The sequence below is a fragment of the Phycodurus eques genome, chromosome 1, assembly GCF_024500275.1.
Source record: "Phycodurus eques isolate BA_2022a chromosome 1, UOR_Pequ_1.1, whole genome shotgun sequence".
NCBI classification, from domain to species: Eukaryota; Metazoa; Chordata; class Actinopteri; order Syngnathiformes; family Syngnathidae; genus Phycodurus; species Phycodurus eques.
In genome coordinates, this window is record NC_084525.1 from 40,820,003 (window position 1) to 40,843,355 (window position 23,353).

Here is a 23,353-nt window from a genome sequence, read left to right on the forward strand (position 1 = left end):
TTTCTTTTTAATGAATTTCTGAAATCCGTGATCATGGCAGTGGAATACACCAATTTCAAGAGTCTTTTATTTTGAAATGCCACATCAGATTTTGATGGGACCTCTCCTGTTGGAGACTTGGGATGGTGTAGTGTCCCCCAGAACTGTTTTGGTGTTGTGATAACTAGGATTTTTTTTTTAATGAATTTCTGAAATCCGTGATCATGGCAGTGGAATACACCAATTTCAAGAGTCTTTTATTTTGAAATGCCACATCAGATTTTGATGGGACCTCTCCTGTTGGAGACTTGGGATGGTGTAGTGTCCCCCAGAACTGGTCTGGTGTTGTGATAACTCGGATTTTTTTTTTTAAAGAATTTTTGAAATCCATGATCATGACAGGTGAAATATAGCAATTTCAGTGGACTTTTATTTTGAAATGCCACATCAGATTTTGATGGGACCTCTTTTGCTGGATACCAGGCTGTCTGAGGAAAAACCTGACCTTTGACCTTTTCCATGGCCGCAGACTGACGTCCACCATCGAGTCCCTCCCACTACCGATTTCCCACAATACACCGCGGTCCTCCACACTGGCTTGCTGCTTCCTTAGAGTCAAATCCAAGGTGAGCACTTTCCTGTATTCGTGTTTTACCGGCCACCGTGAGCGGAATATTTGGACTTTCTTGTGTTTAGAACGCCTCCCGTTGGCGTGACTCGCTCGCATAAAGCTCCAGTTCCAGCTGTACTATGTGAACTCCCGCTAGCTCGTCCGCTTGAGTCGCGAAATTAAGCCAAGCTAAAGCTAACTAGCCATTAGCCAAATTCAGACGACCTTGTATTGGCGAATGCTTGTTGATGTACATTTCATGAAAGAACCGCGTTGATAACATTTGTGGACACTAATGGATTAACGCGCTACAGTGTTTTTGTGTTCCCCCAAAGAGGAAAATGTATTGTTGTTTGTCGTAGTGTAACGCTTCGCAAATTGATTTCGTTTGCGTTTCCGTGACTATCAAATCTTCACGGGAAAGTTTATTCATAGTTTAAGCTTACCGTTAAAGCTCTGGGCTCAGATGTTGGTGCATGATCAAAATCGCACAATTATTGACTGTGACCAACTGAGTTTTTGGGACTTGCTAACGCGCCACCGCGTCTCGGCCTTCAGATGGCGCTCCGCCGCTTCTCCCAGCTCTCGTCCACGCTGCGTTCCGCGGTCAGCGTGACTCTACGCAGGAACATCGGCCTCTCAGCTATCCTCCTGAACCGGGCCAAAGAGCTGGACCCCGTGCAGAAACTGTTTCTGGACAAGATCCGAGACTACAACACCAAGAGCAAGTTAGTCAGTGCAGCACAGAAAACATGATGCATTTTTCATGGATTTACACTGGAGGTCCGAGTGCTCAATTCTGATTGAATGCTCGGACCCCCATGTATATTTTCAAAAGACACATCTGATATGGCTGTGGTCACCCTTTACACAGTGTTTAGTTGGCCAGGGCTTGAGTAAACTCAGGTTTGTATGTGCAGTACAGTATATCACTCATCTACGAACTGTATTTCGACGTCTGTGAAGGACGTGCTGACATGACTCGTATCCCAATTGTGCCACAATAAATCAGAATTGTGTCACTTGAACCATGCAGTGTTCACCCAGCCTTATTAATGGAATAGCCTCCCATGAGTGAAACATGAAGGTACAAGTTCATGGTAGCTACAAGCTACTGATTGATTTCTTTGAAGTCGGTGATCACGTTCTGCTCCTCTCTTTTCAACATTTGATTATGTGGCTACTCCAGGGCTTCTGGCGGCATTGTGGATGCAGGACCCGGATATCAGAAGAGCATGTCCGAGGAGGTTTCCAAACTCGAGAGGTTATATGGTGGTGGAGACCTCTCCAAATTCCCTGACTTCAAATTCCCAGGTGGGATTATGTGTGTCTCCTGTTTACACCCATTGTCTTGTCCTTTGAATGAGAGAGCCAGAACAACTCTTGCCTTTTACTAATATTGAAGACAGTTCATTTTATTATGGATAATTATCCATCCAAGGCTAATGAACATGGCCTTAAACCATCTGAAAGATTGTGACCCACATACTGTTATACAAAAGTCCTGGTCTTTGTTTCCTTTTTTCAAATGACACGATCATCCATTCTTTATTTGGGCTCTGATTTATCTCTGTCTAAGAATAGTCAAGAGTTGTGACGACATTCAAGCACATAAACTTTACACTTTTTTTTTTCTGTAGCTGCAAGTTGTTTTGGGACCATTTTATGTCTGCACTTCAGTGTCTTCGATTTGGCTCCTTGTTTTTCTCTCAACCAAATTTTTTCCCCTGTCGACAGCTCCATCTTGTCTATTTTTGCACTAATGTTTCTCTTTGCTTCCTCCCTAGACCCCAAGCTCGATGAAGTGACCAAGTGAATCCTGATCATCATGTAAATCACCAATGTATTATATTTAATAAAAAAATTCAGATGTTTGAATCTTTCAGTGTTGACAGTTGTATAGAGACAAATGTATTAAATGTATTACTGCACAATGAATGATGCCGTTTTTAGCCAGTGTAGTAACAATGCAGCATATTAGCACTCCAAATATCCATCCGTCCAGTTTCCATTCCGCTTATCTTCACCAGGGTCGCGGGCGTGCTGGAGCCCATCCCAGCAATCTTTGGGCGAGAGGTGGGGTACACCCTGAACTGGTCGTCAGCCAATCGCAGGGCACATATAAACAAACAACCAATAGCACTCACATTCACACCTACGGGCAATTTAGAGTGCTCAATTAACCTACCGTGCATGTTTTTTGGGATGTGGGAGGAAACTAGTACCTGGAAAATACCCACGCAGGCATGGGGAGAACATGCAAACTCCACACAGGGCAGGCTAGATTTGAACCTGGGTCCTCAGAACTGTGAGGCGGATGTGCTAACCAGTCGCTCGCTTTGCCGCACTCCAAATATATGCATGGTAAATTACACATCATTGCTAGCCTTGGGTGACTATTTTTTTTATTAACTATATAATTATTGAAGAATACATCCAATAAGTCAATCAAACTGAAACCGCTTTGATAGGATAAAATGTTTTTAGTGTCATTTGCCCTTCTTGCATTTGAAGAGCAGGACCTGTGCCTGTCTTACATTGGAACGAAACCTAATTAAACCCTTTTATATATGCCTATGTATGTTTATATACATATATATATATATATATAGAGAGAGAGAGAGAGATTATGGAGTGGAGTAATAGTGATGCTTCCTCTCCAGTTCGTAATAACAGCATATATGGAAAGTCACTGATGACAACTGCAAGCAAGCCAAATGTCAACTGACCTAGTTGAGGGTCTGCTGTCACTTTGAATTGGTCTGAAATGACATCACTTTAGGGGAAAGATCTGAGATGCAGTCTATCCTCTCCAGGATGAATATTTGAAGCTCAAAGTCATGTCACACGGGGTGCATTTCCAGCTGACCTGTTACCTTTCTGTGCAGCTTTAACGTCAAGCCCTGGAGACGCACCAAACAAAAGCTTACTGTGATCTGTGGAAATTGTGATCCAGATGTAGAGGATGAATAAAAATAGAATGGCATAATGACATTTTCCAGTGGAATGTAAGCTTTTGAACAGTAGCTCGTCAAGCTGCTAGTCGGCATATAAATGTATTCTCAATCCTACTGGGAATACAAAAGTAATGTCGCCATGTGTGTGGGGATACAGATATAACGACAAGCAAAATCAGGATTACTCATTAGTTTGGTACCGATGGTGTAAATACGAGAACAGACGTTTTAAATAGAAAACCTTTTTTTAATGACTGTTACAACATTCAAATAAAACTCTGAACAATCCATTTACTGTCTAAAAACAGACACACCTTTTGATTAACAGTGGCACAAAGAATATAAAGACAGAAAAAAGTAAGGCTTTTTCTTTTTTTTCTTTTTTTACAAAAACCCATCCATTGATAAATAGACAAATAAAAAAAGGCACAAGGTATAATGTATATATAAAAAAGACCATGCAGGCACATTAGGATGGAGTGGGATTGGTCTTCATAAATGGCTAGAGTGACTTATTTTCCTGGGCTGGGTTTTATGGTGTAACTATTAACACAGTGGCACATGTGGCCTTTGGAACACTGAGGCCACAGTGTTACAGAATGGAGAGTGGAGCAATACTGAGGTAAATGGCTTTTATGTTTTGTTTCAAAACATTGACAATGCAGTGGTGCATCACCTTAAGAGGATTGTTTTAATGCATCAGAATTTCATAAGGGAGTCAGTCTTTGGTAAATGAAAACACAGGTATAGTTTAAAAAAAATTGGCCTGTTAGGGTAGAAACCAAATTTTGGGAAAATACCAGTTCCAACATTGGCCAGCAGGGGGTAGCAGAACGACATCAGAATACAGTGTAGTATCTGTACTGTATGTCCACATTATTAAGCAGAATTGAACAGGCTCCCCATACAACCAAGCAAGAGTATAAACGCCTTGCAAGTGTCAAATTGGCCCGTCAGCGCCTGCACCCCCCAAACAATAGTTAATTACAAAAATGAGCATATAATTGGAAGATCAAGAGCTCATTCAGAGTCCGCAAGGCTGAGAATGAATCCAGAATCCAGTATTGGCACCTTATCAACAGGGTGATTGATGTCTTGTCAAAAGGAAGGCCAGCTTCTCAGAGCATGAATGACTGCGTGTGTTTGAAATCCTGTGGCTGAAGCAGACAGAAAAGGGTGTTTGAAACACAGAACAATAGCTCAAACATTTGTCTGTACCAGTTTGTGTGCGCATGCACGCATTGATTAACAATGGTTTTAATCATATTTCTTTCTCAAATCAACTTTATTGGTCTCACCGTTAATCACAAAAGGGTCTCAAAGGGCTTCACAAGCCCACAGTTGACAAAGATCGACGACATCCCCCGAGCTAAACTCCCCAACCGTAAAGTGTAGCTCACACATCTTGATAATGATAAAGAATTTGAGTATTTCTACGCCCCCCAAATATGGGATGTTTTGGAAATATTATCCTGAGTGATTATGCTCTAGTGCAGTGGTTCTCAGACTTTTTACACTAAGTACCACCTCAAAAAAATATTTGGCTCATCAAGTACCACCACAATAAAAAAATAAAATATAGTAGCACAGTAGTGTCAAGTGTTCATCCAAAACCAGGCAGGGGTTTTATTCCTCAAAAGTTTCAAGGTCCCCCTTCCATCAAAATATTTTCTTCTCCTTTTTTATGCATACTATGTCAAAATGAGTCTGTGACCTGGTTTGAGTTTGAAATCCATCCAGTTCGTAGAGTGACTGCAATAGCCTTTGCACGCCGTTTGCAAACAACAGGATTTGAAATCGGCGTTTTTGTGACGTAGGTTTGATAATTAATATTCAAGTACCTGCCCACTTCGTGCCCACCCATCTCAGGAAAACTGCATCATGTGCAAGGTTTTACATCACCTGCCAACCTCAGACGAGTTGAGAAGTAAATGGTTTCAGTTTATTTTTGAAGAAATTCCTAAGCATTTCAGACCCAGAATTTTGCTGTGTTCGAGCCCATTTCGTGGAGGATGACTTCATAAACATGAGTTTACACATACTCCTGGAAGTCCATTTCCTGCTGTGGAAGTCCATTTCCGGGTTTGGAGTGAGTGACCCAGCTGGGTGCAGCTGAACAATGCAAATACACTATATAAAAGCATACATGTGTTGCGGTTTACAGCAATAAACTATGTTTATAATGTTGAATGTAACTGTGAATGAAATACTGTGTGGTCATTGTCGGCAAAATGATGAACGCCGCAAGCCGGTTGGTTACGTTATCGCAATTGAATGGGACCTGCCCATCAAAATATCCTCCTCTCTTTTATTTCATCGACGTGCCCTCCTCTGTGGGTTTGTGAGTAGTGTGCGAACAATCAGTTGATCCAACCGCAAGGTCACTATGAACGCTAGGCTGCTAAGACGCTATGATATAGCCAAACAGGACCAATCAGAGCCAAGCTGTTTTCCGTATCGAAATTGAGAAGATGAGCAATCCAATCAGAGCAAATATTATTTACGTCGCATATTAATGAGACATCAGGCCGTCTCAACCAAAGACCAACTACAATAGCTTGAAAAAGGACATTCTGGCCATTTTCAACCCAAATTATCTTGCAAACCCGATAAAAGGACACAGATCGTACAAAGTACATTTTGATGGAAGTGGACCTTTAATATTTATGTTAGCTACTTTAACATTATTACGCACAGTTTGAAAATCAAGACTGCGCTTGAATATAAGAAAATACAAAAATGTACTAATATCATGATTCAATTAAAATGTATTGCATATAAAAAATTTATGAAAATTATGCCTAAATAAATGTTTGAAAACATTGTTTCCATACATCCATCCATCCATTTTCTGAGCCGCTTATCTTCACAAGGGTCGCGGGAGTGCTGGAGCCTAGCCCAGGTATCTTCGGGCAGGAGGCGGCGGGACACTCTGAACTGGTTGCCAGCCAATCGCAGGGCACAGACAAACAAACAACCATCCGCACTCACATTCACACCTACGGGAAATTAGAGTCTTCAATGAACCTACCATGCATGTTTTTGGTATGTGGGAGGAAACCGGAGTGCCCAGAGAAAACCCACACAGGCAAGGGGAGAACATGCAAACTCCACACAGGCGGGGCCGGGGATTGAACCCCGGTCCTCAGAACTGTGAGGCAGACGCTCTAACCAGTCCACCACCACGCCGCCCACATTGTTTCTAAATGATTAAAATACAAATGTTGCAAAAATTGTATATACTGTACTAGATTTTGAAAATAAGTTGATGCCACTGTAACATTATGCACAGTATGAACATTTACTTCAGTGATTCTTTTGGGTACCACTAGAGGGAGCCCACATACCACACTTTGAGAATCACTGCTTTAGTGTGAGGCGTTAAAAGGGATTTTTTCCTGCCGAGCTGCCAAAAATTGTAAATCTTATAAAAAAAACCACACACACACACACACACACACACACACACACACACACACACACACACACAAACAGTTCAATACTGTATTTATGATTGCAAATCATTGTTTGCGGTCAACACCGAGTTCGGTCGAGCCACGGACCGTGACTGTGAGAACAGAATTAGGAAGCAACCTAAAGCTGGCAGTTGCCAGACACAAATGGAGGCACAACTATTTGTTTTAATTGGTTTTATAACGCCGGTACAGTGGACGACTGGTCTGCCTCACAGTTCTGAGGACTGGGGTTAAAATCCCGGCCCTGCCTGTGTGGAGTTTACATGTTCTCCCCGTGCCTGGGTGGGTTTTCTCCGGGCACTTCGGTTTCCTCCCACATCCCCAAAACATGTGTGGTAGGTTGGTTGAAGACTCTAAATTGCCCGTAGGTGTGAATGTGAGTGCGAATGGTTGTTTGTTTCTATGTGCCTTGCGATTGGCTGGCGTACCAGTTCAGGGTGTGCCCCGCCTCCCGCCCGAAGATAGCTGGGATAGGCTCCAGCAGCCTGCGATCCTAGTGAGGATAAGCGGTGAAGAAAATGGATGGATGAATGGATGGTTCTATAACATGTCTAACAAGTCATTCACCACAATAAAAATGACAAGAAGAGTTTGCAATGCAATGTAGTTACCAGATAAGTGAACTTCTATTTCTATTTCTTCTTCTTCTCACAATACACTGTCTTTGTGCTCAGACCAAAACCCTGTCTTATATAAAAATATTGCTTTGGTGCCATCTGGTGGCATCTTGGTGCCAAGCAGCTATGTCAGACAGAGAAAGTGCTTCATTAAGTCAGGCCATAGCCTTCTCTAATTAAAAAGAGTGCTTTGCTGCCATCTTGTGGCATGTATAGGCAATTATAAATGTTTTTGCACTGATTTTTGCTATTTGCAACAGGGCTCCGTATGAATAGCTTCACTGTACAGTATAATCATACAGTACATCCACCCATCCATTTTCTGTACCATTTATCCTCCTTCATAAGGGTGAAGGGTGAGCTAGAGCCTTTTGGAACTGACTTTTGTGCAAGAGGCGGGGTACACAAACAACCACTCACACTCACATTCACACCTATGGAAAATGGAGAGAAAATGCAAACTCCACATAGGAAGGCGGGAGCCGAGATTGGAACCTGAACCTCGTAACTGTGAGCCAGATGTGCTAACCACCCTGCTTGCCAAAGCATATTTAATAGAAAGAAAAAACTTACTTCTTGGGGCGGAGGGATATAGTTGACATTGGACCTGAAAAACAAAGCGATGATCAGCACCACCGTTCAGACTGTCCGACAAGAGAAGAACCTTGATGTCCGTCGGCCTTATCCTGACTCATATCTTATCCTACACAATCATATTTATCGTTTTCAGTTTCTGTCATGCCCCTGAGCGTTCCACTCACGTGTCCTCAGTTCTGTTCAGGTTTTGGCTGCTGATGTGAGCGGCACCGTGACACTCGGAGATCCAAAATGACCTGTTGGGGGTGGGTGGGGGGTGGTCAGGTTCCAGAAGTGGGCCTGATTTGGTACTGGCACCGCACACCATGCTTTTTATAGAGTTCAGATCATTAGCCGCACACGTACACCCATGCAGCCAATCATGATGCGGCAGCACCAATAGAGATGCAAAGGTGAAGCGGTCGAGTGATGAGCCATTCACATGCAGCAATCCAACCTATGAATGCTTTTTAATTTGACTGTCTCTTTTTTTCAGATATCGTGTTGGTGCTACCCAGGGCTCTAGTTTAGAACTACTGGTTTATCTGTTTGTTTGCCCCTAACGGTGCTGTGTGAGGGGTCCTTGTTTTTGCTAAATGTCCTTTAGAACCCGCATGTATTGGGATAATATTTAATTCCACTCAGCGTTTAGTTGAAAAGTCAAACTACATCATTGAGCTGCTTCCCTGCCCTGTTAAATTGTACTAACAAATTGTTCATTGAAAATCGGGTTGCATTGTCTTGGAGTCTTTGTGAAGAAGTCGGTTCTATAAATAGGAAGTTGACACTGACAGCTCCAGTTAGCTCAGTGGGATAAGCATCAGACTTTAACCTAGACAAAGAACTCTCGCATCAGCGCTGCTTCTCTCGCTGTCAAATGCTGCGCAGTAACAAGCGACTAATCAAATAAAGCCAAGCGAGATGGGCCAGTCACACCAGAGCGTGCATTTCTGCCTCTATGGTCAGCCAGGCCTTTACTGTACTGTATATGACCATCCTGTCACTGTGTTGTTATGGCAACGTCTCAGTGTCTGAGAGATTAAACAATCCATTTCAAGCAATCCGTCCAATCAGTTTATTAGGCTGCAGTGATCTCAAATCTCCCTCCTGATTAACGGTCACTAAATATTGTGCAATTAAGTCATGCTGAATGTTGCTCTTGTCCAGTGTCAGCTCATGTGTTGGGCAAAGTTTTGACACAGTTTCACTTGATGAACTGCGGACATATTTACATCTGTCTGCGCCAATTGGGCAGCAGAAAGCAAGCCACTGCTGTGGCTCATAAATACACACACATATAGACACACGCACAGGCACAGCTGTCACTCCGCTCAGGCCTGACTCAGCACGCAGACGCACGTCTAAGTGCGACAACAACCCACAACCCCCCCTTCTTCCCCTCAATCCTCTGTGTTTACGATATTAGACCGTGTTTGCTCACGTCAATGTTAATGCAATCACAGAGCTCTTACCTTCCTCTGTGTCCTTCTGGCGGATGATCCAACACAGCCATGGAAGGGAAAACAAGAGTGGACATCACTTTTTATTCAGTAAAAAACAGGCCCCCAAACAATTAATGTGCCCGTCGAATGAGCAGAAAGAGAGGGTGGAACAAACAATGGCAAAGACAAACTCACGGGTGAAGAAGCCATTACGGTGCATCAGGAACCCCCCGCATCCGCAGACTAGCACCACCAGGCAGATTACAACCACTGTCACCACCACAGCCGTGACGTTGACATCCTCTGAAAGGAAAACACATAAACCTTCAGTTTTGCAAACAGTGTGGAACCAAGTTGGGGATTGGTTGAGTTAGTAAGTTAGGACGGGGTAACAGGAAAAATTACAAACATGCATCTTATGTTACAACCCCAATTCCAATGAAGTTGGGACGTTGTGTCTAGTACCTGTACTCTTTTACTACGAAGCCATGCTGTTGTAACACGTGCAGAATGTGATTTGGCATTGTCTTGCTGAAATAAGCAGGGGTGTCCATGTAAAAGACGTTGCTTGGATGGCAGCATTTGTTTCTCCAAAACCTGTATGTACCTTTCAGCATGAATGGTGCCTTCAGAGATGTGTAAGTTACCTATGCCATTGGCACTAACACATACCATCACAGATACTGGCTTTTGAACTTTGCGTCCATAACAGTCCGGAAGGTTCTTTTCCTCTTTGGCTGCAACACGTTGCAAAAAAGCCGCAACAGGTTTAAAAAAAAGACTGAGAAAGTTGAGGAATGCTCATCAAACACCTGTTTGGAACATCCCACAGGTGAACAGACTAATTGAGAACAGGTGGGTACTATGATTGGGTATAAAAGGTGCTTCCCTGAATTTCTCAGTCATGCACAAGCAAAGATGGGACGAGGTTCACCTCTTTGTGAACAAGTGCGTGCGAAAATTGTCGAACAGTTTAATAGACAATGTTCCTCAACATACAATTGCAAGGAATTTAAGGATTTCATCATCTGTGGTCCATAATATCATCAAAAGGTTCTGAGAATCTGGAGAAATCACTGCGTGTAAGCGGCAAGGCCGAAAGACAACATTATTGAATGCCCGTGACCTTCGATCCCTCAGGCGGCACTGCATCAAAAACCGACATCAATGTGTAAAGGATATCACCAGATGGGCTCAGGAACACTTCAGAAAACCAATGTCAGTAAAATCAGTTTGGCGCTACATCCGTAAGCGCAACTTGAAACTCTATTATGCAAAGCAAAAGCCATTTATCAACAACACCCAGAAACGCCGCCGGGTTCTCTGGGCCCGAGCACATTAAAGATGGATTGAAGCAAAGTGGAAAAGTGTTCTGTGGTCCGGCGAGTCCACATTTCAAATTGTTGTTGGAATTTGTGGACGTCGTGTCCTCCGGGCCAAAGAGGAAAAGAACCATCCGGACTGTTATGGACGCAAAGTTCAAAAGCCAGCATCTGTGATGGTATGGGGCTGTGTTAGTGTCAATGGCATGGGTAACTTACACATCTGTGAAGGCACCATTAATGCTGAAAGGTACATACAGGCCATCCAAGCAACGTCTTTTTCATGAACGCCCCTGCTTATTTCAACAAGTCAATGCCAAACCACATTCTGCCCGTGTTACAACAGCGTGGCTTCGTAGTAAAAGAGTGCGGGTACTAGACTGGCCTGCCTGCAGTCCAGACCTGTCTCCCATTGAAAATGTGTGGCGCATTATGAAGCGTAAAATACAACAATGGAGACCCCAGACTGTTGAACAGCTGAAGCTGTACATCAAGCAAGAATGGGAAAGAATTCCACCTACAAAGCTTCAACAATTAGTGTCCTCAGTTCCCAAACGTTTATTGAATGTTGTTAAAAGAAAAGGTGATGTAACACAGTGGTAAACATGACCGTGTCCCAGCTTTTTTGGAAGGTGTTGGAGCCATAAAATTCTAAGTTAATGATTATTTGCTAAAAACAATCACGTTTATCAGTTTGAACATTAAATAACTTGTCTTTGTAGTGTATTCAATTAAAAATAGGTTGAACATGATTTGCAAATCATTGTATTCTGTTTTTATTTATGTTTAACACAACGTCCCAACTTCATTGGAATTGGGCTTGTAGATAATAAAATTGGACCTTATTCAATTCCCACTGCAGTCTTTCATGCTACCAGCTAGTTGGTAAAGGTGAGCACTCTTTAATATTTTAGAAGCATGGTGAAAAATGTTAGCGGGCTTTTCCTCTCCACTGCTCCTCTGAGTTTTTCCAATGCTGAAAGGTGTGGGTGCAAACACACAACCAGACATAGACACACACACACAAACACACCTATCGTCATGTGCCTGCCCTCACACATCGTGGGCTTTCCCACCCCGTTGGAAGCCCGGCAGCTGTAACGGCCACTGTCCTCTTTAGCCACAGCTTTGAACTCCTGTGAACCAGACATAGAGGAGACTGAAGACTGATGAATGAACATCTGAGGTGACCTATTGTAATACTGGTCCTGCTATCAAACAACATTGGCTGTCTACTGTGGTGTTCAATGACAGTGTTATATTTTCAAGCACACAATCATGTCGTCTCACTCACCAGTAATCCAGTTTGTGTGTTGATAAGATAGGTGGCGTTGGCGTTGGCGTGGCGTGGGGGGATCATCAGCTGGTCGTCCTTGTACCAGGCGTATGTAGCGGGGGGGATGCTTTGCTGGTCCCTACAGCGCAGCTGCACAGCAGAGCCCGTCACTGCCGCACTCGGGATTTCGCAGGCCGGTGTATTGGGGGGAACTGGGGCAGTACACGAGTACAGTGTACAAGCTATCCTGATGAATATTTCAATGATAGGTTTTCAATAGGTCTTACCTAAGACTCTGAGTGTGACGTTGGTCTCGCCCAAATTGACAGAATCAAAAGGAGCGCTGATCTCGCAGCGGTACTCGCCGGCATCCTCCTGGGTCACCTTGCGCAATGTCACTGTGGCCCCATCGATGCTTGCCCGCCCCTCAAATGGACCTGACGCAAGGGAGTGGTGAAAAGGTAGGACCGCTGAACACAAATCACACACTTTCATAATTACAGTATAGGTTGGGCAAACGTTTGTGCTCAATGGCCACATTTATTTATTTTTAAACTAATATTTTTATCTTATTTACAAGAAATCAATTAACAATGTTAATCAATACTTTTTAATTAACCAATTTTAGGAAAAGCTGGCTAAATTAACACAACAAATATCACAGGAGTCTTGCTAATGTGAATGCTCGGTGGACCGGATGAAAGTCCAGAGCCCACGGGCCGTACTTTGTTGACCCCTGATATGGGAAGGGGAAGAATGTAGGACCGGCAACTTTCACTGCCGTGAACCTTAATTTTAGTGTATTAGCAGGTGGCCTGAAGTTGTAGCTAAAGATTTACTTGACAATGTAAAAAGCACAACACTCTCTCTGAATAACTGCATTAGATTATGGCCAGGTGAGGACTATGATCCATTGTTTTTGTCACCCATTAAATCCCCATCCCTAAACCTTCATGAAGATGGATAGCGGTCGGACATGTTATGCCACGGCACCGGTGACAACTCGGACAGGGCTTGACACATCACTGAATTACAGTACGAGAGTCGTGAGCGCCTCCCAGCAGGCACAGCGAGCTGATTAAACCAAATTGTGCTGTGTGTCACCACCTAGCGATAAAGAGCAACACGGTGCCTTCTCACCTCGGAAGTGTCCATCAAAGTAAACAAAAGAAACATCTTTGCCCTTCTTCTTCCACTCGATGCGTGGATTCTGGTCCCTCTCAGTGCGGAAAATGCAGGACAGCACTGCATCTAAAATAGGCAAGTGATGAGATATTTATGGCACCAGTCACAGTTTAAAAAAAAATGTTTGGTTCTATTTCAAGCCGTAATCTGTCAAGGAAGCATCAATTTGAGAGGGGCTGGAGATGGGCTGCTTTTTCCCCCGCTCCTCACCTGAGAACTCGCGCACCTCCACCTTTTGTTTGTTGGTCGACACGGTGACAGGAAGGGAGGGGAAACCTGGAGGTGGCGAAGAGGAGAACAAGGAGCGTTAACAACAAAAGAACCGGCGAGGTGGGAGGACTGTCTGCAGAACGCAATATTGCTTGTCATCCATTAGGGAGCAAGGTGAATTGGGTAATGCGGACCACCTTGCCCGCCGACTGCGCGAGGAGAATGCTTAATGCTGCTGTCGGCCAGTGTTGCTTTAGTGAGATGTGAAGGCGGGATTATTCCCTCGTCCGCTTTAATCCTGCTGGGTTAAGGAGCAGGCAGCCGTATGTCTCCTTAAACGCTGGTTAGGATAAAGGCGCCAAACACCTCGCAAAGCTCACTGCAACAGCTTGTCCAGATTAACCTGCTCTACAGAGGCCGGGAGCATGAGCTTGGCCTCAAAGATGTCTAGGTTTGCTTCCTCGGCCGCCTTCGTGTCACTGATACGTCTCGCCCAAACGGGAAATGGAAGCAGCCACAGGCTTTCCTGCATGCCGATAGTTTGATCAATCTGATTATGGTCGATTTTACAGGTTGAATGGTCGGGTGAAGGTCACCTGAGGGGGAAACCGCTTAGAAGCGGTGCACATGGCGAGGACATTAAAGTGCTGCCTCGAGAAAGCCGCTCTCCCGTAGGTCAGCAAATTAAGGATGAGCCATGCGGTTTTTAAAAGTACATAAATATGAAATGAGCCTCGAGAGAACTTGCTTAGCATTAAAGCTTCTGAAAAATGTTCAATGCGATGCTGACGACGTGTCCATTTCTCACAAGGAGTGCCACACACACATCCTCGGTTCTCATTGGCCCTGGACATGACTCATGCAGAAAAATCTCCCGTGTTCTAATTTTTGAGAACACTTCTTCTTTCAACACTTCCTGAGCTACTTCCCGTGCACTGGCCCATTGTTCGGGACTTACCAAGGCTCAGTGTGATTGGACGCCTTAGCACAGAGTCAAGGGTCAGTACGTGTGGATGGAAAGCAACAGGAAGGCGGAAATGTTGGATTGACTTGGTTTTTCCTTTTAGTATTGCGTATACGGAGCGGTAATAACACACAATCCAAATGCAGCCGGATGCGTGGGCTTTGAAACGCTGTGCTGTTGGACTCTATTTGCGCCACGCTCACTTGTCAAACTTTCAATTAAGTGAATTAAAAGTGCCGACTCGCTGCTCTCCCCTCCCCTCCACTCATCGTGTAACGTGTCGACAAGCGGAAGTATAAAAGGATTCAGATTTTAGCCACGACTCACGCACCCCTATGCCCTCGGAGAAGCACTGTCTCGCTGAAGGATGGGCCGGAGGAGGGCGGGTGATAAAACGAGATTAAACGAGGACGGGAAAGAACGACAAAGAAGGGGCGATCGGCCCTGAGAAGAGATGACACGATTTAAGGGAGTGAGGGTGGGGGGAGTGCAGGGATCCGGAGGAGCATGAATAAAAGCGGGATTGAAGGCAAGGAAGATCCTCTTAGACAGGGAGACAATGAATGGGAGCATCTCTTGTCACACAGCGAGACCCGGCCCGCCGCCACCTTGAAGGGTGTCTCTTTGAGCACTGGCGGCCGAGCTGACAACATGCCCGACCGTGTCGCACGCACGTAGAAAAATGAGCAAAGCGTTTGTGCCTGCGTGTGAGGTCTCACTTGCTTTTCCCCTACGAAAAACGGCGTCAGCTTCAGTGGCCTCAATTAGCCACGACGGTGTTGGGGCGGACAACGAGCACATGGCCTCCTTAGTCACCAGTGCAATGCTAACTAACATGGTGTTACTTCATAAGATAGAGACTAAAATCAGCTAACTTGGAAATAGCAGTCTGGAACCGTGGTTTACTGAAGAGTTTCTCTTTCTAAAAGTTCTTCCGCACTTCAGAGCAACGGCACTCTGGTGGCACCAGGTATGACGCCGGCGGTGTCGATGGGCCCGCTGCGCTTGTGAAGGCGTCAACCGAGCACCGCGACAGCTCAGACTCGACCGAGGGACAGCCACCCGCCTGCCTGAGCAAAGAATAGAAAGATAGCACGCTCGCTTCTTGGCACACAGCTTTAGCCTCATTGCCAGAGTGTTCGAGACGGGCCAGGGGGGTTGCCGGGGCTGTGGCTGGGTCAAAAACATGGCGCAGTAATAATGAAGGCACTTATTCAACTGAGAAGGGAAAGCACGTGCAAAAAGGAGAGAGGCGGAAACCCGAGAAGCATCCTGCGTGGCTGTGCGATAAAGATAACGGCACATGGGGTCAGAGGGGAAACAGGGCCAGGAGAGTGTGTGTCTCTGTTTGAACAAAGCCCCTCTGTAACCCTGCAAGCAACAGCTGTCCCACTACGTGTGTGTGTGTGTGTGTGTGTGTGTTAGTCAGAGGGGTTGAGATGAGGGATGTTGCCACAAAGACCCACCCGCAACACTTCCTGCCTGACTCCAGCTACAATGCAATGTGCGTCAGCGCGAGTGGACGTATGAACAAGCCTGAGACCGAGATGACGAGTGAGGTCTGCTGGCTTGCAAACACACACACGCCCGTGAACTCCTAACCTGACAGGTGGCAAAATGAGGACCGAAGTAAAATATGCGTCACTCACTGCGCTGTCTCATCACATCCATGTCAGCGCCACATTGCCACTTCTCCCCCACGGTGCCAGTGCTCATGCTACCTTCCCTTGTGTGTACCAGATTTCTTGTTCACTTTCACGTTTTGTCCCCCAACACAGCAACACACACTTTACAATTGGTTTCAATATGATCTAAAAGCCTGGTGGCAATCCAACCACTGACCTCATCCAGGAAGGCAGGTGTCCACAGGCCACCGCCAAACTGCCCACACACTCGGGATGCCAAGTACAAGTTGTAGGAAAACCTGCCTTGGCTGCAGCCTCCACAGAGGCACCAAGCAGACAACTTGAGCGCAGAATTCATGTGACGAGCCGAAGGAATCAAACATCCCTGGCGAACAATCTTTTTTTTTATTTGAATTTTTTTTTGGGGGGGGGGCTGAACACACCAAGCGTAGATCCAAACAGTTAGTTGTGATGGAACAGAATAGTTTCAGTGGCCCACTTACATTGCATGAGTAAAATAACAATCGGAACACACAGGGACGTCCTCTCCATGGTCGCCCACAACCGTGGCTGAGTCTTGCTTTCCCGCGACGGAGCGACGAGGCGGATGGGGAGCCTCAGCTTTCTTCTCGCACTTGTTCACAACTCTCCGATCATTCATCCGGCTTCCAAGGGGGCGACGCTCTTCTCTGTCGGGGAGGGCGGGCGGAGGGGCGGCAAGCGAGCGGACGGACCCGGCGCCGAGCGTCACGCGGCGCGGTCGTTCGGCGGACGAGAGCGGACGAGCGCCGCGCGCCTCGCGGTGCCTCAGATGGCGCGATGCCGGCGTCCTGGCCAGGGGAGGACGGCGAGAGCAAACGCGGGGGTCAGTGTCCTCTCTCGTCTATCCGTTGAGGTGGAGATGGAGGTGGAGATGGAGGTGGAGGGACGGGGCGGGGTGGCGCTTGCTGAACGCCAGCAGAGGCGAGAGCGCAACGCCGTGTGCAAGACGCGCACTGCAATACCAAGTGGACACGGCGTCGATTGGGCACGGCAGGACTGAGATGAACCAGTCGGCCCGACGAATACTAGGTTCAATCCAAATGTATATCTATCTATCTATATAAATATATATCTATATCTATCTATATATAGATATATATTTATATAGATATATCTATATATATATATCAATATATATAGATAGATATAGATATATATATAGACAGCCTATTTTACAAAGTAGTCCATTGATATGAAATCCAAGGTCTAGCCTGTCTAGTCGGGGACATTAATAATAATTTTGGGGTTACAAACTCGTTTGGGCAACAACCTAAGAATACGTCCTCACGTGACACAGAAAGCAATGGAGGTTCTAGACCACTTTCACGGAAGGGACCTGGCTGGCCTGGGGCCAGGGATTTTGTCAGAGGGGCACGTTCAATCCTCTTCCACCGTTAGTATCCTCAAGCAAACCTGCAGCAGTCGCCTAATGAATTCTATTTATAGACTGGGGCGCTGAAATGTTGTCCATTGCTCTCAGTTGCTTTTTGTCTACAGTTAAAATTCAACAAAAAAAAATCACATTACATCCTATTTCCTCACCATAAAGACAAATACAAATGACATTGAAACAAACCCAGATCATGGTGTTGAGAGAGCTGAAGGGAAACAAAGAGTGCCACAGAGAGAGACCCAGAGGACTTGGCTGACACTGGTGTTCACAGAGAAGACACAGAGCAGGAAAGAGCCACGTGAAGATCCTGAGAGTGTGGAGGCTTACATTATTATTATTATTATTATTATTATTATTATTATTATTGGGCGACTGGTTAGAGCGTCAGCCTCACAGTTCTGAGGACCGGGGTTCAATCCCCGGCCCCGGCTGTGTGGAGTTGGCATGTTCTCCCCGTGCCTGCGTGGGGTTTCTCCGGGCACGCCGGTTTCCTCCCGCATCCCAAAAAACATGCATTAATTGGAGACTCTAAATTGCCCGTAGGCGTGACTGTGAGTATGAATGGTTGTTTGTTTCTATGTGCCCTGCGATTGGCTGGCAACCAGTTGAGGGTGTACCCCGCCTCCTGCCCGATGACAGCTGGGATAGGCTCCAGCACGCCCGCGACCCCAGTGAGGAGAAGCGGCTCAGAAAATGGATGGATGGATGGATTATTATTATTATTATATCATTATTCATTCACTCCACATCACATGTGGTGGTAAGCTACTTGTGTAGCCACAGCTGCCCTGGGGCAGTCCGATGGAAGCGTGGCTGCCATTCTGTGCCTACGGCCCCGCAGACCACCACCACCAAACACCCAATCACATTCATCCATGGGCAATGTGGGTTAAGTGTCTTGCCCAGGGAAACAACGAAAACACGTTTCCTCTGTGCCCGCCGCCCACTAGACAGAATATATAGGTAAATGCATCCACAAGCGCCGGAAACTCAGGTGATGTTGGGGGGGACGAAAACATTTGCCGGCCTAATGTGTGTTACTTTTTATTTCAATGGCATTAAAATTAACAAATTATTCAACAGGGACGATACAACATTGCCTTTAAAAAAAACGTAAAATTAATTTTGAAATGAATACACTATACTATACTACACTTCAGAATACAATGAATTTTTTTTACTGAATACAATTTATCGATACAAATAATAAATAGCATGAATCAATACATAGAAGCAATTTAGACAACAGTGTATGTTGGAGATTATACACAACATATCAGCAACCCAGTATCGAAACAATATTTATTGTAATAGGCTAGTGTTGCAGGCTTGCTTGTTTTGTGTTGTGGTAAGGTAAACTAACATTAGCCAGAAGCATGCAATCAACTCAAGCCAACATGAATGCCGGTTCAATCAGGTTGCTATCACTGTTAGCAACATTTCTTTGCCAAGAAGTCTTACCTTGTAACAATACAATATTTTACAATCTTGCTCCAGTCACAACATATATCACAGTGGCAATAAAATGTTTTAAAGTTACATTTCAAACTCATATTTACATCTGAACAAACTATGCTGTGCACTTTGTGGTGACAGCCTTGTAACTACAGTTTTTAAGAGAACACCATTAAACAAAAGCCAAGTTTTGACTTGTGTCGGTGCTGTATCATAGTTTTTATAATTACAGTACTGTATAATCTTTGTTGGTGGGGTGCTGGGGAATCAAAACTCATTCGAGGCACACCACCCCCTGGAACCACCAGGTGCACTGAACTGAAGGCCCGTTCAGTCACCACCATACTTACTGTTTTAAATGTGATTTATTTATTTTTTTACACTTATTGCACATATGTGTTTGTCACAAACATTTACTGTTTATTGTTATCCAGTCAACAAACATTGCATAAAATTACGCAAACCGGAGTGCCCGGAGAAAACCCACGCAGGCACGGGGAGAACATGCAAACTCCACACAGGCGGGACCGGGGATTGAACCCGGGTCCTCAGAACTGTGAGGCTGACGCTCTAACCAGTCGTCCACCGTGCCCCCCATACCGTACATTTAAATGAAATACATTTTAACAGACTAACCAGGACAAATTGAATTGACCAGCTGGGACTGAGGTGGGCCGTCGGTTTCTTACCCCCAACCCCACAATTAGTCAAAAGATAACTGAGCCAAAATGTGTGAGAGAGTTAATATCACTACTAAGATTATTCCATGATGGCACTACCCTGTAACAGAAAAAAAACATTTCCTTAGTTCCAATTTAGTCCGTTTAATCTGGAGTTTGAAATTGTGACCTCTCGTTTGAGCCGACAATGCATATTCAAAGAATAAATTAAAGTTCATATCCATGAGGACGGGCAAATTAAAGGATGGCGGTGGCCAAAGTCTTTGGCCTATCCCTGCACTAGGCCATTTATAATCTTGAACACCATAATAAGATCGAACACAATACGACAGTGACTTAGGGACTGAAGGCTTGCTGTCCGGCCAAACTGAGCAATTGGGGGAGAAGAGCCTTGGCGAGAGAGGGAAAGAAGAACCCAAAGATCACTGTGGCTGAGCTCCAGAGATGCAGTCGGGAGATGGGAGAAAGTTCTAGAAAGTCAACCATCACTGCAGCCCTCCACCAGGTCGGGGCTTTATGGCATAGTAGTCCAACGGAAGCCTCTCCTCAGTGCAAGACACATGAAAGCCTGCATTGAGTTTGCTAAAAACACCTGAAGGACTCCAAGATGGTGAGAAATAACACTCTCTGGTCTGGTGAGACCAAGATAAAAACTGTTGGCCTTAATTCTAAGTGGCATGTGTGGAGAAAACCAGGAACTGCTCATCACCTGTCCAATACAGTCTCAACAGTGAAGCATGGTGCTGGCAGCATCTTGCTGTGGGGATATTTTTCAGCTGAAGGTACAGGGAGACTGGTTGCAATCGAAGAAAAGATGAATGCGGCCAAGTACAGGGACATCCTGGACGAAAACCTTGTCCAGAGTGCTCAGGACCTCAGACTGGGCCGAAGGTTTACCTTCCAACAAGACAATGACCCTAAGCACACAGCTAAAATACCGAAGGAGTGGCTTCAGAACAGGTAGGCACGACCGATCAATGCTAGCAGACATTCCAACAGCTTCTTCCCTCTTGCAATCAACTTCTTAAACACCTAACCTACAATTCCATTGCAACATGCTGCCAATTTTCTTTTGTCTTGACTTTGTTGTCACATTTCTGTCGGGCCAATTATATATTACTCGTGCACTCAGTGTAGTTGTCTTGCCACCCTGCACTATTTGCATATCTGTTGTTGACCAATACTTGCCACTCATGCCAGACTAGCATCTGCCCCATTTGCACACTGACTGAGGAGTATCTGCAACATTTGCACAATCAACATTGTCTCAGCTTGTCGCACTACTTGTCACTTTAAACTGCATACATTCCTTGAAGTCTTGGCGCCCTTTGCACAATGGTCATTGCACCGGACTATTGCAATATTAGTCATTAAAACTGCTCTAAGTGCTATAGGACTCTGCATTTTTTTGCACAATTGTCAAAAATAATAATAATAATAATTGTACTGGTATTACCAGATAACTAGCAACCCTTTATTAGCAACCCAGTGACTGTTTTTGTCAATGTCTTTATGTCTCAAAAGTGTTCTCTGTCAATTGACTGTCTGTTGTCGTACTAGAGCGGCTCCAACTACCGGAGACAAATTGCTTGTGTGTTTTTTGGACATACTTGGCAAACAAAGATGACTCTGATTCTGAACTCTGTGACTGTTCTTGAATGGCCCAGCCAGAGCCCTGACTTAAACCCAATTGAACATCTCTGGAAAGACCTGAAAATGGCTGCCCACCAACATTCACCATCCAACCTGACAGAACTGGAGGGGATCTTCAAGGAGGAATGGCAGATGTTCCCCAAATCCAGGTGTGAAAAACTTGTTGCATCATTCCCAAAAAGACTCATGGCCGTATTAGCTCAAAAGGGTGTTTCTACTACAAACTGAGCAAAGGGTTGGAATACTTATGGCTGTGTGATATTTCAGTTTTTCTTTTTTAATAAATCTGCAAAAATTTCAATTCCGTTTTTTTCTTGTCAATATGGGGTGCTGTGTGTCGATTAATGTGGAAAAAATGAACTTAAATGATTTTAGCAAATGGTTGCAATATAAAGAGTGAAAAATTTAAGGGGGTCTGAATACTTTCCGTACCCACTGTATGTGTAAATAAACGCATCACTTTCTCTATTGATTCTATATCATGTAATTCTAACTTTAATACTGGTTGGTGTTTGAGCATGCTATTACACTGAAAGTAGACTTTGTTCGGCTTCATCGGTATAAGCCGTTAATTAGCATTTTATGCTCATCGGCTTAAATGTCATAATTCGCCGACATCATTGATCGGCTCCGCAAAAGACATTCACTCCGCGTCACCGTCATGTGTGAATCCAAAAGCTAGTTTATTTTTAGCCTTGTCACGTGTCTTGTGACATAATACTCTAAATATCTGATGGACAATAAAGTTTTTTTTCAATCTTATCAGTGAAAAAAACATGGCGTCGGTATGGGACTTTTTTGCGACGTCTCAGAAAGACAACATGTACTGTAAGTCATTTGCAATCTGTGCAAAACTGAATTACCTCGTGGGGGAACGTCATCTAAATGCTACATCCATCCATTTTCTGAGCCGCTTCTCCTCACTAGGGTCGCGGGCGAGCTGGAGCCTATCCCAGCTATCATCGGGCAGGAGGCGGGGTACACCCTGAACTGGTTGCCAGCCAATTGCAGGGCACATAGAAACACACAACCATTCGCACTCACAGTCACACCTACAGGCAATTTAGAGTTGTCAATTAACCTACCATGCATGTTTCTGGGATGTGGGAGGAAGCCGGAGTGCCAGGAGAAAACTCGTGCAGGCACGGGGAGAACATGCAAACTCCACACAGGCGGTCCTCAGAACTGTGAGTCGGACGCTCTAACCAGTCGTCCACCGTGCCGCCTAAATGCTACAACACAACAAATTTGATCAGGCACCTGAAGAATGTACACGAGGAATATGCCGCGTTCAAACAATGTAGCATGGAAAGGAAAACGGTAACAACCAAACAGACGCCGACGCAAACGCTGGACAACACCCGTCCATACAGCTGGGACAGTGAGAAAGTTAGAGTTGGCATGTCACTAACAGTATTTGTTAAAGTAACTTAATTACAGTAAATTAGCACACATTATGTCTGTCTCAAAGACTCTTGGTTTGACCTGACTGAACTTTAAACTTATGCCAGTGGCCAATCCTTGAATACCACCTAGAGGTCATTGATGTTTTACCTTTTGTCTAAAATGCTAGAGAATACTTTTGAAGATACTTAGTACACAAGTATATATAGTAAATGAACAGGTCATTTAAATAGACACATTGCTCAATCTTGTGATCGGGTCAGTGATTGGTTATCGGTTTTTTTTTGTGTTTTTTTTTTAAAACTCGCTGATCGGCCCCAAAAATCCTGATCGTGTAAAGCCTAACTGAAAGGGTCTGAAATGTAATGCGGAAATTGTGAGTTGAGTTCTGGTTGAGCAAACTGGTTGGCTTTTCATACGTAGAGATGGCAAGGCCAACAGGTTTATGGGCCCAGAAGGGATGTCGGAAGCCAATGGAACCGCGCTG

General features: G+C 44.8%; 2 protein-coding genes across 13 annotated transcripts; one reads left to right on the forward strand and one right to left on the reverse strand.

Annotated features, from left to right (window-relative positions):
* The first annotated feature begins 510 nt into the window (after nucleotides 1-510).
* On the forward strand, nucleotides 511-2,527 carry atp5pf (ATP synthase peripheral stalk subunit F6). The gene is made up of 4 exons (XM_061664107.1): nucleotides 511-605; nucleotides 1,148-1,317; nucleotides 1,779-1,903; nucleotides 2,377-2,527. Exons 2-4 carry the CDS (start codon nucleotides 1,148-1,150, stop codon nucleotides 2,403-2,405), a joined length of 324 nt encoding a protein of 107 aa, XP_061520091.1. The 5' UTR covers nucleotides 511-605; the 3' UTR covers nucleotides 2,406-2,527.
* A 1,245-nt stretch (nucleotides 2,528-3,772) lies between these two features.
* On the reverse strand, nucleotides 3,773-17,550 carry jam2a (junctional adhesion molecule 2a). Of its 12 annotated transcripts, none has more exons than XM_061691779.1 (12): nucleotides 16,743-17,550; nucleotides 13,651-13,716; nucleotides 13,396-13,506; nucleotides 12,543-12,725; nucleotides 12,274-12,467; nucleotides 12,013-12,115; nucleotides 9,853-9,960; nucleotides 9,688-9,700; nucleotides 8,401-8,472; nucleotides 8,213-8,246; nucleotides 6,894-6,970; nucleotides 4,714-6,545 (listed from the first exon to the last, which is right to left on the reverse strand). In XM_061691779.1, exons 1-12 carry the CDS (start codon nucleotides 16,789-16,791, stop codon nucleotides 6,440-6,442), a joined length of 1,116 nt encoding a protein of 371 aa, XP_061547763.1. In that variant the 5' UTR covers nucleotides 16,792-17,550; the 3' UTR covers nucleotides 4,714-6,439. The 12 variants fall into 12 exon arrangements, with proteins under 12 accessions (XP_061547825.1, XP_061547835.1, XP_061547844.1 ...); XM_061691771.1 differs by having other exon boundaries at nucleotides 9,688-9,703; XM_061691796.1 differs by having other exon boundaries at nucleotides 12,543-12,692; nucleotides 16,743-17,546.
* Between the last annotated feature and the right edge of the window lie 5,803 nt (nucleotides 17,551-23,353).

Coding starts and splice junctions, on each gene's coding strand:
- atp5pf (XM_061664107.1), top strand. CDS start 1,148: ATGGCGCTCCGCCGCTTCTCCCAGCTCTCGTCCACGCTGCGTTCCGCG. Junction 1,318..1,778: donor GACTACAACACCAAGAGCAA/GTTAGTCAGTGC, acceptor TGGCTACTCCAG/GGCTTCTGGCGGCATTGTGG. Junction 1,904..2,376: donor CCCTGACTTCAAATTCCCAG/GTGGGATTATGT, acceptor CTTCCTCCCTAG/ACCCCAAGCTCGATGAAGTG.
- jam2a (XM_061691771.1), bottom strand. CDS start 16,791: ATGGAGAGGACGTCCCTGTGTGTTCCGATTGTTATTTTACTCATGCAA. Junction 12,726..13,395: donor CTTTGATGGACACTTCCGAG/GTGAGAAGGCAC, acceptor ATTTGTGTTCAG/CGGTCCTACCTTTTCACCAC. Junction 6,971..8,212: donor ATATCCCTCCGCCCCAAGAA/GTAAGTTTTTTC, acceptor TTTTTTTATAAG/ATTTACAATTTTTGGCAGCT.